General features: G+C 32.6%; 1 protein-coding gene across 2 annotated transcripts in view; it reads right to left on the minus strand.

Moving 5' to 3' along the window:
• Window positions 1-886: 886 nt before the first annotated feature.
• The window catches only part of LOC145266384 (inositol-3-phosphate synthase-like), a 94869-nt gene continuing 74769 nt past the window's right edge, over window positions 887-20986 (minus strand). For both annotated transcript variants that reach the window (XM_080122017.1, XM_080122016.1), the window contains exons 4-6: window positions 14569-14972; window positions 5311-5553; window positions 887-1574 (exon numbers count right to left, since the gene is read on the minus strand). In XM_080122017.1, coding sequence (XP_079978143.1) covers window positions 978-1574; window positions 5311-5553; window positions 14569-14972 — 1244 coding nt within the window. In that variant the 3' untranslated portion in view covers window positions 887-977. The remainder of the gene's footprint in view (window positions 1575-5310; window positions 5554-14568; window positions 14973-20986) is intronic.

Consider the following 20986-nt stretch of genomic DNA (forward strand, 5'->3'; position numbering starts at 1 on the left):
GAAAAAAAAAATTAATTAAAAAGGAGATTTCTAGGAATCTCCATGTTATTTTTAATTAATTTTTTTTAATCAATGATTTTATTTAATTATTTTTATTTTATTAAAATTGTTTTATTTATGTTTATTCTATCTTATTTAAAATATTTTCATTTTATTTAACATTTTCATTTTATTTAACATATTCTCAATTTATTTAAAATATTTTCAATTTATAAACTTGTTAATTTTTTTTATCCTATTATTCCATTTTTTTTTTTAAATATTATATTTTTCTATATTGAAAATTTGTTTTGATCAATGTGAAAATGTGGTTTCTTGCATTCGGCAAAAAGGTTGTTGACTTTTCTATTGTTCTAGGAATCTCCATCTTTTTTTATTAATTTATTTTTTATTCAATTATTTCAGTTAATTGTTTCATTAAAATTGCTTTATTTTCTTCATCTTTATTTAATTATTTTATTAAAAAATTGTTTTACCATATTTTTTATTCTATTTATTTAAAATGTTTTCATTTTATTATTATCTTAAATTTTTTTCTATTATTTTATTTATTTTAATATTGTATTTTATTTCTATCATATCATATTTTATTTCTATCATATATTTTTCTAAATAGAAAATTTTTTTCTTGATCAATATGAGAATGTATTTTCCTTGCATTCGGAAAGGCACAGGATTTCGGCGAGGTCAGATACAGTGTCAGGCTAATTCCATTCTTTTCACCTGCTTTCAATCTACACTTGCTTTGTTATTCATCTTGCTTACATATCGAATCTTAAATAAAATAAATTTCTAATGAATCTTGTAAATGTAAAATACCCCCTTCCAACCACCTCCTTACGCTTACCCCCCCCCCCTCATCTTTTCTATATTCTTATTTCTCCTCTTCACTATCAGTACTACTCTGATAAATGTAAAATACAAACCCCCTCCAACCATCCCCCTGCGCCCCTCCTCCCCCCACCTCTTCTATATTCTTATTTTTCCCCTTCACTATCACTACTACCCTGAACTCCATTGCTAGTTTTTATCACATTCTTGGAGTCGATTGCCTCTTTCTTGGAAAACACAGATATTAGACCATTATTCTGTGAAAGATTAATGTTCTGGTGTTTATATTCCAACATCATGTGGTTGAGTGGAGAAAGGCCGATACACGCCCGGAAGATGTTTTCAATACATGCCCTCTGTCGGAAAAGAGAGTTGACCAACGGCGTGTTATTAGGAACGAGGGGGGCTTTACAGAGATAGCTGAGAATCGACAATACAGAATTGAAGCCTTGATAACTCTGGTCGGCGCCAACCTTAAATTTGATTCTTTGACACAGCTCAGCCAGGACGACAAGGTCAATCATGAGTGGTGTTGCTAACAGTGAGTCTTCGCAGGTGTTATGGATGACCATAGTGTTGTGTCCGCCCATCATGATCTCCGATGTGTACTCATCCATAGCTCTCTTGCTGTCCCCAACGTAAGGCACATACTTAATGACGACCATGTGATCAGGGTGCTCATTTTCCTTGTAGAGAAGCCGATTGGCTTTCACCATGTCGTCAATCACGTTACTCTTTGAGATCTGTAAAAAAAAAAAAAAAATAAATAAAATAAAAAAAATAAAAAAAGGAAAAGCACATATAAGCATCAATCAATACATTCTTTAAATTGGGGGCTTGGGTAGCACAATGAATACTGGCACAGACTGTGAGATTGACTCAAGAGTTTCAATCCAGTCAGATTAATTTTCATTAACTTATTTAATACATAAATCATAAATTTACTTATACAAAGGATGTTCCAAAAGTAATACTTCCTATTTTTTTTGTTCCACCTGAATGGATCAGAGGGGAAATTTGCATTGTTATGATGATTGAACGTGTGCTTTCATGACCTGAAAGTTTCATCTTTCTGTTGTAGATATTCAGTGTGACACTCTTAAGAAAGTAACCATCGTCATGAACGTGCATCAGAAGCAGAGAGGCGTCACTAAATTTCTGGAAAAAGTGCATTTAGAATGGTGGTGACGATGTAGAAAAATAAATTCTGGCGCACAAAAGGTCACTCGTTTTAATGGTATCGCTCATCTTTGTAGTTCTTCATATTTTTTAGTAAAAAAAAAAAAAAAAAAAAATTTACTTTTGGAGCTACCCTCACATATACATATATATGCATATATTTTATTATTTAAAAATTTATTTAAATATTTTTGTGCATAAAAGTAAGTTATCTATAGACATGCAGGTTTCAAAATTTCAAATGTGCATGTCTATAGATAACTTCATTTTATGCATGTAAAAACATTTAAATAAATTTTTAAATAATAAATTAATTACAAATAATACGTCCCAAAAATGTGGCGGCGACTAGAATATAAACAAAGGGCAGATAACTTCTCCGTTTAAAGCATTCAAGAAGTGAAAAGAAAAAATACCACAGAATCGCTTATAAATAAATAAATCAACAAATATATATATATATATATATATATATATATATTTATATTACTTAGAGGTATAAGTGGTAAAAAACAGAAAAAGTGCTCAATATGTTAGTAGAGCAGAAAATTTTTTATTTATTTTTTTTATTTTACAACCTCAAAATATAAACTTATTCCACTACAATTGTCTCCGCAGGCAGAGAAATGCTGTCTGTTTCTTCAGATGGTAAAAGTCAAAATGAGAAGGAAAGAGGATATGATTTTTTGCGGCAGTGATAAATATTTCTGAAAAAATGTTCACTTTATATAAACCACTCCCATCTCAAACAACATCTGCCTTGTTGACACATTTAAACTAATTTTATATATGTTAACCCACACCCATCTCATTTTGGTTTTTAATTCAACTGATTTTGCCATGGCACATATCTATCTCTTCTTTATATAATTTTTTTTTTTTTTTGATAATTATATTTTTTTTTCTCTCTCTCTCACTTTCTGTATTTCTCTTGTTTTCCTAATATCCACTTGTGTCCTCCAAAAAATCATATCCTCTTCCTTTCTCATTTTGATTTTTACCATCTGAAGAAAGAGACAGAATTCCTGTCTGCAGAAACAATTGTGATGGGCTAAGTTTATATTTTGAGGTTGTAAAATAAACACACACACACACAAATGACAAAAAGTTATATTCCAAAATTCATGATGTTGACCATCTTATAACTTATTCCTTTAATTCAGTTGACTTATACAATTCTTGACAGTATATATATATATATATATATATATATATATATATATATATATATATGTGAGTGTGTGTGTGTGTCTATATATATATATATATATATACATGTGTGAGTGTGTGTGTGTATATATATATATATATATATATATATATATATATATATATATATATATGAATGAATGAATGATTACTTTATTTAATTACATAAATTAATATATGAACATATAATTTTATGCGTAAATTTTTCAGTATTTAGTTCAACAGTGTTTAATACATAGGTAGAGCTAGGTAGTAACTTCTGAAAATATATATGGCAATTAAGCTTAATTGCCATATATATTTTCATAACTTATTACCACTATATATATATATATATATATATATATATATATATATATATATATAGTAAAATGGTTGATAATTTATGATTAAAATTAGAAATTAAAAATCGGTTTCACAAGGAAGAACAAACAAAATCAATAAATTTTACGATCGTTTCGGAAACAATATTTTTATTGAGACAGTCTTGAATAATAATTTTATCATTTGACTTTATAAAACAAAGTTTCCTCATCAGCAAAAAGAGTGGGCAGGGGTTTGAACAATAAAAGTTTTCTTTATTTTTCTATTTGAGTATCATTTTCCAAAAATGGTAGTTACCTTCCTTTATAATTGAATTATTTAAGACTAGCGGGGAGTACCCAGTGTTGCCCGGGTGTTTCTAGGTGTGTGTGTTTTTTGGTAAATGAAAAGAAAAATAGTTGGTTGTTTAAAAAAAAAACAAAAAAAAAACAAACAAAAAAAAACAACAACAACGAAGCCTTGATGCGCAGTTGGAAAATAGTAAATTGTGAAAAAAAAAAACAAAAAAAAACGTGCGACCTGGCAGGTGCCCGTTTTTGACGAGTTAATGACATGAACTTTGAGTGCGGGACAGTGTTTTATTTACTGCGAGTCTGTTGGCTTCTTTTTTTTATACGAAAAAGCTTAATGCACATGCGGGGATTGTAAGCAATAGCTATTCAGCAGTTAACATTTTCTGTGGGACAGTTTTTAATGAGATCAAAAAGGAACAAAGAGGAAAAGGAACAAAGAGGAAAAGGAACAGAGGAAATGGAAAAGGGAAAAGGGGAAAATAGAAAAGGGGAAAATAGAAAAGGGAAAAGGGGAAAATAGAAAAGGGAAAAATAGAAAAGGGAAAAGGGGAAAATGGAAAAGGGAAAAATAGAAAAGGGAAAAGGGGAAAATGGAAAAAGGGAAAAATAGAAAAGGGAAAAATAGAAAAGGGGAAAATAGAAAAAGGAAAAGGGAAAAAGGAAAATAGAAAAGGGAAAAAGGAAAAGGGAAAATGGAAAAAGGGAAACTGGAAAATGGAAAAAGGGAAAAAGAAAAAGGGAAAAAGGAAAATAGAAAAGGGAAAATAGAAAAGGGAAAATAGAAAAGGGAAAATAGAAAAGGGAAAATAGAAAAGGGAAAAAGGAAAAGGGAAAAAGGAAAAGGGAAAAAGGAAAATAGAAAAGGGAAAAAGGAAAATAGAAAAGGGAAAAAGGAAAATAGAAAAGGGAAAAAGGAAAATAGAAAAGGGAAAAAGGAAAATAGAAAAGGGAAAAAGGAAAATAGAAAAGGGAAAAAGGAAAATAGAAAAGGGAAAAAGGAAAATAGAAAAGGGAAAAAGGAAAAGGGAAAAAGGAAAATGGAAAAAGGAAAATGGAAAAAGGAAAATGGGAAAGGGAATAGGAATAAAGGAAAACGGAATAGGAATAAAGGAAAACGGAATAGGAATAAAGGAAAACGGAATAGGAATAAAGGAAAACGGAATAGGAATAAAGGAAAACGGAATAGGAATAAAGGAAAACGGAATAGGAATAAAGGAAAACGGAATAGGAATAAAGGAAAACAGAATAGGAATAAAGGAAAACAGAATAGGAATAAAGGAAAACAGAATAGGAAAAAAGGGAAATAGAATAGGAAAAAAGGGAAATAGAATAGGAAAAAAGGGAAATAGAATAGGGAAAAACGAAAATAGAATAGGGAAATAGAAAAGGAAAAAAGAAAAAAAAAGAGAGAGATTTATGGTTTGATTTTGTCTAGTCATTTACTTACATAGTAGCAATACTTTACAAATCTTACCTCTTTGGAACGGAATGTCTTGGGTGCTGAGAGATTTTTGCCATCATTGTTACCCAAATGGTTATAACTAACCACAGATACTGGCTTGATTCCGGCACTGACGAGAAAATCAACCAAAACCGATTTCACTTTCGTTTGGCCAGATTTGAAATCATCTCCACCAATGAAAACTTTCTTTTTTTCTGCCAATTCAATGACTCCAGGAACAAACGTGTTTTGTGGGGAGCCGTTGATGTATGTACACTGGAAAGAAGCCAATGGAATATTTTGGTTATTCAAACAATTACTTACCATCCATCATGTATTTGTTTAAATCTAGCATTGGTATTACCGTAAGAATATAGGTCACGTGATACACCTTGACTTAAAAATAGAAATAATTTTTTCTAAGCAGGGGGTGGTGTAGCAATCCTAAATAAAATAAAATACTCTGTTACTTCCATGGCTACCAGAAGCGGTTAGGTTACAAGGCAAATCAGTTTTTTTGTTTGAAATTTTGCTTTTAATAATTTCATTTTTATACTTTCATGAACCTATATTTATTACAAATTCAAATAAAAAAAACAAACTTGTTTTTAAATTTTATACCCCCCCCCAAATGTATTTTATAATTTCATAAACATATTTATAAAAGTTCAAATAAAATAGAAACATTTTTAATTTTGTTATTAAAAGTGCAAATAAAGACAAATTTTGTTAATTTTTATTGTATATTTTTCAATAATGGCCTTTTCTTATATTTTATTTCAATAAATTGTTTCACAACAGAAATACCGAAGAACAATAAAAGTTAAGGAACTGATTTTCCGACAACAGACATGCCAAAAATTATGAAATACATTCGCTAACTATAACCATTTTCTTAATGTCCATGCTAAACAATTTAACCACACACTGACCAATCAGCTTGCAGGCTGCATTGATTCCATCTGTCCCCTAAGGAATTTTCTTTTAGCTCCTTTGGTCAGCAGAAAGAATCTGGCAAGCATTGAAAAAAGACATCTTTTCTGTCTCTCCCTGTTCTTGTCTACAGGACGTTCCAACATAGACGATTTTCACCTGAATATACTTGCTGACAGACCTACGACACCTAAAGAACTTTCAACTCTTCTTTTTTCTATGCTGTCAAACTTTATGCTTTCTGTTATTATTTTCAGGGCCTTATGTTGTGAGTGAAGCAGTCACATTGTAGAATGATTTTTTTTCACGTGGCGACTAGAAATAATGAAATAATAAAAACCCTTTGTTTTTTTGTTTTTTTTAAAAGAATTTGATTCTTTCTTTCTATGCTATGTTTTCGTACCAATTTCACACTGACTTGAAAACAAGTCTACTTTACAAACAAGAAAAAAAAAAACGATTCTTGTCCAGAACTTATCAACTGCAGTTACCTCCCCCTTGATCTCGTAAACATAAACATCCATTAAAATTCGATAAATAAATTACAAAATTATTTTTCTACTGCGTCAGTTTTTGTAATTTTAGGAATTTATACTAATTTTGCCATGATAGGTAAGTACGTAATAATCTTTTCACCTAAAATGCATTTGTTTAGATCACCAATATCAACACGCATCTTTTTGTCTTTGATAATTCCATTTTCAGTTATCTAAATCTGCTCGACGATTTCTTTTTGATGAGCTTTGCCAGCAAGCATTCTAAATGAGCAGGTAAGTTAATTCTGTTTTCTCAGTAAGTATTTTATTAAAAAAAAGAAAATAAAATAAAAAAAAATAAAAATTTTTTTTTTACCTCCAAACTAAAAAATTGCAAATTGTCACTCAAGTGTAAAGGGCTACTGTGATAAATAACAATAGACAAATGTTTGGCCAAGAGAAGAGAGAGACACAGAGTCTGATCATCCAAGATATATTTCTTTTGTTTGAATAAATAAATTAGGAGAGTCATGCTGGGATTGGCCTTTGTGAGAAAAAGTAATTTTCCAAGATGGAATCCAGATTAATCTGTATGAATAGAGATCATGTGGACGTTATCTTCTGGTTAACCTCCGAGTGATTGAATTGTGACTGCTGACAAAAGTTCAGAATTAATCAGGGGTGAAAAGATTCTAGGAGATGGAAAGAGGAGACAATCATAGCCATTCCTCCAGAGGAAGAGAAGGTGCAAGAGTGGGAGTTGGAGCTGAATGTTTGAGAGCGGCAGTTGATTTTTCTGAGAGTTGCCAAACAGTTGAGTTGGTTTTGCTTCTTTGGACAGGTTGAGTTCTTGAGGCTTTTAGCTGAATGACCGTGTTAATGAGACTTGTGTTTTGGTCTGGTCAAACGAAACTCATTTTGCAAGTCTGCCATTCAACCTTAGAGAGGCAAGTACCCATTGTACTATCAATAACAAGCATTAGTTGTTTATAAATTGAAATTGTGGGTTTTGTTTGGGAGAGATAACTCCTTTTGTTGCTGGTCTTAGTGGATCAAGCAACAACTATGGCAATCATGGCCAGTGGCAGTGAGTGCATGTTCATATACTTGGTTGAAATGTTTAGCGATTTTAAAGTAGGATGTTTGATGTTAAATTTGTGGTTATTAAATCTGATTCTAGTGTGCGTATATATATATATATATATATATATATATATATATATATATATATATATATATATATATATATATATATTAAAAAGTTGACAATTATAATTGTTTCTGTGCTATGAAACAGTTGCTGTCAAAAATTGAACATTTTAACATGCTGAAAGAAATGAACATCCTGGAATTTGGAATAATAAAACACATACATTATATATATATATATATATATATATATATATATATATATATATATATATATATACACTCACACACACATATATACATACACATATATACATATATAAATATAGAAAAATTAATTTCTGGGCGGTCAAATAGCAACCACTAACAAAAGGCCAAAATCACTAAGAGGTAAAAAATATTCTTGGAGATAAGGAAAGGTAGTCAGTGTTTTACCGTAAAGGGGTTCTTGGCATGCCAAACATTCTGCAGGTTTTTTTTTTAGCAGGAGTGGGTCATGTGCATGTGTGTCCTATGTGAATGCGGGACAAAACCACTTCCTCCTTGCATGATTTTCTGGCAGTCATTCTTTTAGTTTACGTTTGATTTTGAAATGTTTGTTATTTTGACAGTTATTCCATTGTTGCCATTTCTTCATAATGAAATTATTACTTAGTTGTTTGTAGTCTGAGAGTGGAATTTTCATATTACTTATATTAAGTTTTAGTGAGTTCTTGGCAGCCATGTCAGCTTTTTCATTACCTTGAATTACAAAATGAGTCTTTTGAAGCCTAAAATTGAGAGATAGTCAATATTGAAGGCCTGAGGCCAGTTCCAAACTGAAATTGAATGAAATTAATAGAATAAACCACAAAGACAAACTGCTCCAAGTTTGATGCATTATTATAAAAGTCAAGGGAAATTGTCATAAAATTAAAAAAAAAAAAAAAAAAAATGAATCATTTCCTTTGAGAAGGGGTCAAATAAAAAAAGGAATTATCTCCCTTGTATATCATGATCATCATGAGTCACATCTTCCGCTTGGTGTGAATTACAAACTCACATGACTAATTTTTCCCCGTTCCTTCCGACCCAAGGCAAGTTGGTTGATGGATGACCAACTGTTGAGAGATGTCCAATTAAAAACATTCTCTCTCCACCTTCTCTTTGGCTTTCCTCTACTTCTTACCGTCTAACATACCCTCAAAGCATAACTTTGACAGGTTAATCATTTGACATGGCCAAAAAGTTGAAGGATTTTACTTTTGATTTCATCAAAAAGAATGGGTAAAGTAGTTTGACGATTTTTCGATCAGGCGATATCCCATAATGAAAAGCATTATGTGATTCTGAAACACCTCAATGCAATTGGCTAGTTGTTTATTTGGTTGGTTGTTTTTATTTTACAGCATATCAACCCTTTTCAGGTTATTTAATGCCGAATCCAGTGATTTTGAAGAAAAAAATCTTTTAATGGATTTTTTTTTTTCAAGTCAGTTTCTATTTAACCCATAATTGTGACCCTAACAGGTACTACCACTCTGGGTCAGAGTGGACCTGGGAGCAATGGCAATTAAAGGGTGGCTCCACACTCCCCAAAGTTCACAAGCTGGGGCCTCACCATCAGATATAGTTTAAGGTCATATCCAGGACCGCTAGCTGTTTAGTCCATGCGATACAATCAAGGTTATATAAAACTACTGGGAAGACATAACATTTACTTTAACTGTTATTGGTACATTTTTTGATTTTAGAATGGTGCTGCGTTTTTGAAAAGCCGCTCAACTCAGCCTGATTCTGTGTTTCAATGTTGTCTCGTGATTACTGGAGAAAGTCGGTTTATGCCCTAAATAAATGAAATGGTTGACCTGTTTGATGGGTTTACTGTGAATAGTAATGTTTAGATTAAACTGTGATTTAGCTGTAGACATACATTCTGTTTTGTCTAGGTTTATTTCTAGTCTCATCTCCTTTGCAATCTTTGCTAATATATTAACAAAACCTTTAAGTTTATGTGTGGATTCATTAACAAGTGCAATGTCATCAGTGTAGGAGAGATTGGAGAGAATTTGTCCACCTACAGAAAAACCGCTTTGGCAAATCACTTCATGATCATATTTGTAATATTCAGTGTATGGCTAAAAGTTGAATTTTTTTCTTCTAAAAACAAAAATTTCCAGATGAATTTCTATAATTTTCTGTGACTGATATTTATTTTTTCCTCAAAAGTCTGTTGCATTTTGTTTTTTCATTTCTTAACAACCATATTTGATCCCCCTATTGAAGGCACTTGTACAGTTTAATCAAGACATTAAAAAATGAAGATATCGAAAAAAAGGTTATTTTGTACGTATACATTTTGAACTGAAGATCTCCAAAAAAAAAAAAAAAAAAAAAATTTCACTTAATTTTATTGAGTAGTTTTTTTGTTTTTTTTTTACAGCGGAAAAAACACGTTTTTATGATAGTGCGTTGAAGGTAGACATTTTGATTTTTTTAAAACACGCCACAGGGAGATAATTCAGTTTAAAGCGCCGACACTCCCTCCCCACTTTTAATACTAGGTTTTCTTCCTAAAAATCAAACCTTTGCTCGGTATCATAAATTATTTTTTTGTTGTAAAAAGCAAAAAAACAAAAAACAAAAACTATTTGATGAAATTAAGTGAAAATTTTTTTTTCAGAGAACTACATTCCATAACGAATACGTACAATTTCAACTTTTTTTTTTCGATATTTTCATTTTTTAATATCTTGATTAAACTATACAAGTACCCTATTAAAGTACCAAATTGTCTTCCTTGCCAAGAGACATTTTAAAATTAGATTTATTTGCTTTTGGTGAGAAAGATCAAGGCAAGGTTATCTGTCTCTGCACAGACCAAATAACATAATTAACAGGGAAATTCAGAATAGGGGATGCTACTGAAATTGGCTTAGCAACAGACAATTTCATTTTCCTTTACAGTAATTCCTTCAATTATAAATTTTTTCTTTTCAGTTTGAAATGTTTTTTTTTTTTTTTCAGGACTTTATATTGTAAGTGAAACGGTCGCATTTTAGAGTGATTTTTTTTTCATGTGGCGACTAGAAATAATAAAATTCTTATCGTTTGGTGACTTTTTTTAAACAATAATCTTCCAAAGCTCATTACTGAACAAAAAAATGTCTTGATTTTTTTTTTTTTTTTTAAATAAAACGATAAAAGTCAAATGACTTCATGATAAACACCCGTCTAGCTGAAACCACTGTCAAATATTTTCCCCACTCTTTATCTGTGCCTAAATCCAAACGTAGATTCGATGAACAAAGCTTCTTTCTTAGAAGTGCATGCCTGTGGAACTCTGTTCCATTTGCCTGTTTCCCACCTGACTACAACCTGGATGTCTTCAAGTTCAACATAAACAAATTCCTGATGAACCGCCCCCTTAAGTAAGACACTGTATCAAATCTCCCATACTGATGATTACTACGATACTATCCCATTGATTACTGTACACACATTCACCCTTATCCCCGAGTGGCTTCCGGACATTGATAAGTGGTGACTCCCTTGTAAAAAAAAAAAAAAAAAAAAAAAAAAAAAGGCTTAATAGAACTTTTTTTTAATTCACATTCATCCCTAACAAGGTATATCGCCACTTAACTGTTAAAAAAAAAAAAAAAAAAAAAATCTGAAGAAACTTGAATGTTTATATTTTCAAGTTTCAACATAAAATTTGGTGCATATTTAGAATTACACTTAAAAAAAAAAAAAAAAAAAAAAAAAAAAATACAGCAAAATTTTTATGATGCATATACTCGTCATAGAACGAAGAGGTCATATTTAAAAAATCATGTGTTTGGCTAGTAACTTTTCTATTTGGCTAGTAAACAAAAATATTTAGAAGCATAATTTTTTTCCCCTTGTCAGTTTTGGCAGAAGGTTTATAACGAATCAATCGTGAAGCGATTTAAATAAATGCTAAAGAACAAATGGTTCTAATTGCTACTCTCTATCTTACTCCATTTCACTGGAATTGGCTTTCTTCATCACTTCCAAAAGCAAGTTTTACAGGAATGTGTTAAGTATTTTTAACAAATGAAATTGTCTCAAACCCCAAAAAGTAACAAATTTTTGTGAAAATAAGTGTGTGCAAACTCAGAAACTCCTAGAAAGACAGGTCAATAAATCAGCAAAGACTTCAACAGCTGACCGCACAAAAAGACCTAGAACAGACCCCACTCCCCATCCCGTGCCTTTGGCCAGTGGAGGCAGGATGCTAGTTGCATTATGCATTAGAAAGGATTCAATGACTTGCATACCAGCTCGTTTCATATCACCCACACATTCTTGCATATCAGTGACAATCAGACGAACAGAAACAAACTGTTACACCTGTGCACACACTAACAAGAACAAGGTAACCCAACATACACAAACACACAATGTCACGCTGCCAAAAACTACTCACACACACACATTAACATATTGGACTATACACTTTTAAGTCTTGTGACCAACCTTCTTCACCAAATATGCATTCGCACTAAGAACATTTACTAATTAAAAAAGCAAAGAAACCAAAAAACATTCTTATCTCTTGCATAAAAATGTTCTGTTATAAAATTTTGTTTTTTCACCTTTTTCATTAATGAACTTTGTTTTATTAACAAGTGCTAACTGGTGACTCTTCTATTCTTTAAAATGTTTCATTTATTTCCATTTTATATGCATGCCTCTCTCTCTCTCTCTCCATACATTTTTAGTCGCGTGCAAGCGACTCTATAAGTCACTGTCGGTCGGTCTGTCCGTAACACTTTTGTGCTTGGCCTTTTTGGTTAAGATCAAAGGTCTGTTGTTAATAGATGCTGTTCTTAGCTTTTTAAGCTTTTCTTGGCCAAAAGTGTAGTATCTGTTCTTACTACATGCTGTACTTATGTTTGTAACTTAGTGATATAAAGTGGGGGATCACTTTTCTGTATTAATTTAATGTAAAATGATCACCCACTTTACAACCAGTCAGTCTCAAAGCCATTCAAGTCATTCTCCAGATCATTCAAGTTGTTTTTGAAGGATTCCAGTTATTTTTTAAGCATTCAAGTCATTCTTAAGATCATTCAATTCATCCTTAAGTTCATTAAAGTCATTTACTTTTTATTTATTTAAGTCATTCAGCCCATTTTTCGGTCATTTTAGTTTATCTTTAAGAATTTCATGTCAATCCTACATTCACGCATTCATTCATTATATTAGAGCACGCGACTAATGGCTATCGGCCTTGTTTTTTCTTCCTTCACTATAAAATAATTTTTATACCCAATTCATATTAAATGTTGAAGTGGTTCTTGACATTATAGTCGTCCCAAAATGTTTCTACCTAGGCCAAGGACCACACCACAAGTGTACACTAGTCTTTAATAAGTCTTTGTTTGAAGGGAGATAACTCTTGTATCCTAAAATTGGTATTTGTACAGTTTAATCAAAACATTAAAAAATGAAAATATCGAAAAAAGTTAAATTGTACGTATCCGTTTTGGACTGAAGATCTCAAAAAAAAAAAAAAAAAAAAAAAAAAAAAAAAAAAATCACTTAATTTTATTGAGTATTTTTTTTTTTATTTACAGCAGAAAAAAAATGTTTCTATGACAGTGCACAAATAAATTGACCAATCATAGCAAATGATGGATTAATCATCTGGAGCTTTGCTAAGCTTTGCTAAGCTCCAGATGATTAATCCATCATCATAGTAATTCCTTTGATTGGAAAGTCATTTTATACTGTTGATCTCTGTAGAATCGCTTTCATCCATTTATTTAATATTTGTGTCTCGCATATACATCCCACTTCACAACAATTTCCATGAAGACATTTCGATTGATTGTGTTAAATGGATAAATAAGCCACCCATAATATTTTAATATTTCTAGGTTTAAAGCAAGAAAACTGTTGTGCACCAAAATATCTCTTACCAAAAGACATTTTGAAGGAAGATTTATCTGCCCTTGGTGAGAGATTGGTGTAGGATTTGTCTGCCTCTGATTATAATGGAAGAACGTTCAAAATAAACATCACAACAGAGGTTTCTGAATTTTTTAGACGAGGATTGATTATCTGTATTAATTGAATTATTCGGATTACTGTTCTCATCTTGAGTGCCATTTTCACAAGATTTCGGTTGATGTAACCTTCGACCTTCAGGTGTATCTCATCAAACTATTTCTATCGAACTTGGGAAGGTTTCTGTCAAACTCGGGAATCTGGGTGAAATTTCGAACGGAACTGTGGTGCAGTAGCCAGGATATTTAAAAAAAATTAATTATAAAACTAATATTCTCCTGAAGGTTGAAGGTTCAATTCTCAATGTGGGTGACTAAAAAATACAAATATGAATTACTTAGGACTTCTATCCAGTCATGGTTGATGGAACGAAAGCATGCTACCCCCCCCCTGCCTCCCGTAAAGTAAACAAAAGGATTCTGTTTGAAATTCTGTCCAGATTCCCAAATTTGACAGAAACATTCCTGAGTTTGACAAGATACACTTGAAGAAGGTCGGAGGTTACATCGATGGAAATGCGAATATGACAAACAGAGGACAAAAAACCCTCCTCATTTCATAATAAATTGTTAATCAATCATTTATTATTATGGATTTCTAAGAAATCGTTTTCATCCATTTATTTCTTCATATTTGTGTCTCATCACTAACACACTCCTTAACACCAGCTGGTTAATGAAATTGAAGATATCTGTCCAAAGCTTTATATACTTACCCCCTCGAGAATACTGGCAACAGCAAACAATGTAGATGGAGAGACTTCAGATTCGTTATTCCGGATACTGTTCAGCAAAGTTTCGGAAGTGTCGTTGAGTCCAGCTTGGACATCTGAAAACCTTTCCGTATTTGCCGTCCACAGGACTATGATTTTGTCGACTCCGCTGGACTCTTTAAAATCTCGAATATCTCGTCTCACTTGTTCTAGCATCATCTGTTTTGTGCCAGTGAGGACATTATTTGCGCGATCCTCTTGGTTTGCCGCTATAAAATCTGGTATGTAGATGGAGGGCCGGGGTCGGATACCTGTGAGGTAAGGACGAAGCTGTTCTTGTAGGTTATAGTCAAGTACCTGTGCCCGCTCCATTGCTTCAGCCATGTTTGCAGAGGATATGTCCCAACCTGACAAAATAAATAAAATCTATATATGTTGCATTGTTGGTTCCAGGACAACGCTGAGTGACCTGAACGTATGTTTGTAAAATAGATTGTTAACGTTGGAATGTTAATTTGATAGAGTGGAATTTAGAAGCAAGTCAAGAATTTTAGTATTGATACGTTGATAGATAAACAAGAATATGTGACAGACATCATGTGATGGTCATGAGTGATACGTGTTATGTCATGAGAAAGGAGATGCTTTGGTACACTTGGGTTTTAGTTATTCAAGAGTCAGAGTTTGGGAGAGGCAGTCGAGAGGGGACAAGCTGGTGACCAGTCACTAATGGCTTGAAACACCCGAGGAAGTTAAAGAACTCTCACAATAAAGATAAATAAGTCGATAAAAAAAAAAAAAAAAAAAAAAAAAAAAAAAAAAATCATGAAATATAATACCCCCCCCCCCCAATAAAAATGAACAATATTTGGATGTTATAAAATAAATAAGTCGATTAAAAAAAAATAAATCACGAAATGTAATAAAACCCGAAGCGCTTTGGGTTTTATTACATTTCGTGATTTAAGAAAAAAAAAGAAAACGACTTATTTGTTTTATAACATCCAATTATGGTTCACTTCTTTCTCATCATTTTATAATTTTGCTATTCTAATAAAGATATATATAAGTTGTCTGTACCAGTGTGGAATGGTCTTTACCAAACTACTGTCAATTTTTGGTCTACAGACCTAAAATTTGATATATAGAGATTTGTACCTGTGGAACAAATTCGATTTGGGTTTTAGCCAGTAAAAATAGTAATGGATCAAAATTGAAAAATTGGGACTTGGCAGGCGTAAGTTGACTTAAAGTGCTTCTCTATGCATGCATAAAATATACATTTTTACGTCAAACTTAATTTTTAGAGTTTTTGTATATCTATTAGGTCATATGGTAATGAACAGTATTGGAGAGCTAAATGTTTTGGTTTTGATTCTAACTGACGGCATGCAAGTCATTAATTTATTTAAACCATTGAAACCACTACTATATGTTGGGTACAATATAGAGAATTGGCTCAATAATAAGAAATCTACATAAATTAAAATATATTGAAGCATATTTTATGACCAAACCATGCCGGGCAGCCTCCTAGTAATCAATAAAAACTAAAATCAATGTGTGTGTGTGGAAAGACAGTGCAAAACACAACTAAAGACAACTTAGACGAGGTGTTAATGATATAACTAATAAAACCATATCTACTATAGATAATAAAATTAAGTTGATTTTTCATCTCTAATTTCAGTCACTATAGACACAAGCAGTGCATATAATTTCAATCATATCTTCTAATAACTGATGCAGGTTTTCCAGAAATCAGCAGTCACTAACATTCGATTTCAGATTTTCCTATATTAATTCCAGCCAACCTGACTCTCACAAAAGTTATACTTAGAGAAAGTTGGCATAACTTTTACTCACTCAAAAAAATCTACTACCACTTTCACATTAATCACTGGGGCTTCTCCATTGTATACAGTTTTCAGCTCAGTATGGCATTGTTCCGTTTCCATATTCTGTGACTGCCCTTCAGTAAATACAGATAGCTCCTTCAGTTTAGGAACTTATTTCTTATAGTGCTTTGATTGGCTGATTACATTCCTATTTGCGGAGTATTTGATTACTATTGCCAAACACTAAGCAAACATGGCATCTCGTTTAATATATCTGGTACTAGCAGATCAGGCTGTCTGAAGATACTGACTTCCTAACAAAAAAAGAAAAAAAATATTAATGTTATATATTTATTTATCTGCAGACTTATCCTCATTTTCACGTTTCGGCCAACTCATCCTATGGCCTTCTTTAGGTGGTTAACTGCAATGGAATAGGAATGCAGTCTCTTAACTGTATCCTCAATAATTACTATCTTTCAATAGTTGTCTCACATTTTGGCCAACTAGTCCTCTGGCCAGGATTGAAACTGCTATCTTCAGACAAATGCTCACCTGGAGCCGTAGAGATTCAAAGCCTCTCTCTATCCATTGCACCACGGGCCCTGAAGGCTAGAGGAATAGTTGGCCGAAATATTTTGAAACAACAACTATGAAGACGAGAATAAAAGTCCTCAAATAAATAAATATACAAATTACTCATCTCAATAATTCATGCCAATAATAAAAATAACTGATGTTAATGTTTTTTCTACTTGCTTTGCAAAACTCAATCATGTCCTGCAAAAACAAGATCAAAAACAAAAATTTTTTTCTCCCAAACAATCAAACTGCATGAATAAATATTTGAAGATGTAAGCTTGAAACACAAAAACTTTTGGCCAAATTACTGGATTGAACATTAAATAATGCAAAAAGGCTTGATATGCCATAGAACAAAGGAACCAAACAAAACATTTTTTTTTATACAAGTTACAGTTGGATTATTTATTTTTGACATTTTTGTAAACCACTCCAATTAATTTCAACTCAGAATTTCAAAATTTTAAGTGGCTGTCAAGTAAGGATATAGGCTTTTAGCAATCGTGTTCGTTGTTGCACGAGCTGCTGTTACACTAAAGACAGAAGAGACTTGCCAAAGCAGTTTTTCTATAGGTGGACAAATCCTCTTCAACCTCTCATATGCTGAGGACATCACTCTTGTTAATGAATGCACACAAACTCCAAGTTTTTGTAAACGTATTAGTAAAGAATGCAAAAGAGTTAGGATTAGAAATAAACCCAGAGAAAACAATGTATGTCTACAGTTAAATCACAGTTTAATCTAAACATGACTGTTCGCAGTAAACCCATTAAAAAAGGTCAACTAATACATTTATTTAGGGCATAAACTGACTTTCTTCAGTGATCACAAGACGAAACTGAAACACAGAATCGGGCTGGGTTTGGTGGCTTTCCAAAAACACAGTCCTCATTCTTAAAATCACAAAGAGAGCCGATAAAGGTTAAGCTAAAAGTTTATTAAATTCATGTCCTCCCAGTAGTTTTATATGGCCTTGATTGTATCACAGACTAAACAACTAGCCAATCGTATTGAGGTGTTTCAAAATCGTGTAATGCGTTTCATTATAGGACATCGCTTGATCAAAAAAAAAAAATATCCACCCTTTGTCAAACTACTTCCGTACCCCCTCTATTTGATAAAATCAAAAGTAAACCCCTTAAACTTTTTGGCTATGTCAAACGATCAACCACAGACTTGTCAAAGTTATGCTTTGAGGGTATGTTAGAAGGCAAAAGAGGCAGTTGAAAGCCAAGGAGAAGGTGAAGAGAAAATGTTTTTGATCGGACATCTCAACAGTTAGGTGCCCATCAACCAACTTGCTCTGGATCGGAAGGAATGGTGAAAAATAACTCGCGTGGGTTGGCAATCTGCACCAATTTGTAAATGCGATTCATGATGATGATGATGTGTAGATAAAAATCATCTAACAAAATGGAGAGGAGAAGAGGAAAAGAGAAAAACAGAAAAGAGAAAGATAAAGCACGAGAGGTAGAAAAAAGAAAAAGTACTTGTGCAGATTATGTAACCGGATGTATCTAAGGGTCCATTCGGCTTTGCCCAGAACATGATATCAATCATTTGATTATGCATAGCGTTGCTATTGATCAAATCTTAACGGTACGAAACAGATTGGTTGGTTGGTTGTTTTACGGCATATCAACCCTTTTCGGGTTATTTAATGCCGAATCCAAAGATTTCGAAGAAAAAATTTTTAATAGAATATATTTGTGGTTTTCAAGTCGGTTTCTATTTAACCCATAGTTGGAACCCTAACAGGTACTACCACTCCGGGTCAGAGTGGACCTGGGAGCAATGGTAATTAAAGGGTGGCTCCAAACTCCCCAAAGCCCACAAGCTGGAGCCTCACCACTGGATATAGTTTAAGGTCATATCCAGGACCCCCATTGAGGGACTTTTACCCTCTGCAGGGGGGCAGTCGGTGTATTCTAATGCCCCACCGACAGGGCCGGTACGAAACAGAAAAATGAAACTTGTAAAAAAACAAAACGACCTTATGTAATTCTGTTTTATTATTCATTTAATGTTTTGTGGTAAACATTTTTTTTGCCGGTGGATGGGAGGAGGGTTTACTATAATCATCTTTTTGTATTTTTTTGCTTTAATTTTTGCTCATGTTTAGTAAACAAGTTTTTTTTCAAAACAAATTATGCGTCTTATTTGGTCTTAGGTTTGTGCACCTCCAGCCACACCTTTCATTTATAGAGCCTCTCTCTATGTAGTATAACGGGGACGTGACGTTTATATAAAGAGTTACACAGCGACGATGAGGAGATAATTACTTGGGGAAGTTCATAATGGGAAGATGAGACGTCGTTTATAATGGAGTACACATTGACAACAACAATATTTAATAATAGGAGACTGAAAAATGTGAAGAGATGCACATGGGATTGTTCTTTGAACATGGATGGGAATTCATTATTGGTGAGGGAATACAGTTAACACTTTGGAAGGGATTTATGGTAAAGTTCTTTTACAAGACGAAGGCAAAAACACATTACCTTGCAGTTTGATAGAGTTTGATAGAGTTCAAAATAGACTTCGTAGCCTCGTAGGAGATGTCCTTTTCTCCTCCCTGCAACCTCTATCTCACAGAAGAGATGTTGCGAGTTTGTCTCTGATGTATCGTTATTTTCATGGAAAGTGTTCAACTGAGCTTCAATCTATGGCCCCCCCCTCGCCAAACTTTCACAAGAAACACTCGTCTAGCTGTAAACACTATCAATAATTTCCCCCACTCTTTATCTGTACCTAAACCTAAACGTTGATTCCATGAACAAAGCTTCTTTCTTAGAACTGCACGCCTGTGGAATTGTCTTCCGTTTTCCTGCTTTCCGGCTGACTACAATATGGTTGTGTTCAAGTCTAAAGTTAATAAGTTCTTGATGAGCCGTTCCATATAAGTTATCAAATTTACCAAATTTTCATTACTAATTATTACTATATTGACCAATTTCTACAGTACACTCTTTAACCCTTATCCTTGAGTGGCCTCTGGGCCTTGATAATGTGGTAATGCCTATGTAAAAAAAAAAAAAAAAAAAAAAAAGTTGAAATAACGACAAAGACAAAGGCTTACAAATAACATGAAGACATCTATTCCAGCTGGTGATGCGAATGGTGGGAATTCGATGTCTGTTAGATTTCTACATTCTGTCTTCTCCTTTCTGCCTCCTTCCGAAAGGGGCTTAGGCTAACTCTCTCTCTCCTCAACTGCCAACTCTTCTAACTCTCGACTCCAACTGATTTCGAACCCTAACTTAACTGTATATAGTATATATCGAATGTATATTTCTTTGTGATGTCAGAATGTGAACAGAATTCATGTGGACATTACATATGACTCCAACACGTTTTTCTGGTAACACAAAGAACCTTCCTTAATTGTTCATTATTCCTCTGATCTAATATTTTTTATAGTTATTTCTAACTACAATGGATAATTCCACTGCATTCCTGGAATTGCATCTAAATAGCAAAATGCATTCTTTTTAACATTAATAAATTCAATGTTGTTAATCTCCATGCTTTCCATGTGACTGTTTTTTTTTTTTTTTTTTTCCAATATTTATCCAAATGTCTGCTCATTGCTTGCAGTCTTACGTCAGATTACAAACAAATCCAAGTGGTCGACGTCATGTGCTGGTTAAAGCTGAGCAGACTGATACATCCAGTTCAAAATTTGCACAAGTATCAAAAAAGAAAAGAAAGTACAGCCAAATAATGAAAAAATAAAGTAAGCCTTTGGAATTATCCAAAAGTATATTTCAACCAAAAAATCAGAGAACTTTCATTAATGGAAGGCTATAATAATTTAAATATAAATCCATGTTTAGATAAAAAAACAAAACAAAAAAAAAAAACGAAATACTGTTAAAAAATCGAACTGACATTCCTGTGATATTCTTAACATACTTTCATTCAATCTAGGCTATTAAAAATGTTGTTTTAAACTTAAGCATGACAGACCGAGGAAAATGCTACTTTGAACTTAAAG

Source organism: Euprymna scolopes, chromosome 41, assembly GCF_053919585.1.
Source record: "Euprymna scolopes isolate OS-2025 chromosome 41, ASM5391958v1, whole genome shotgun sequence".
NCBI lineage: Eukaryota > Metazoa > Mollusca > Cephalopoda > Sepiida > Sepiolidae > Euprymna > Euprymna scolopes.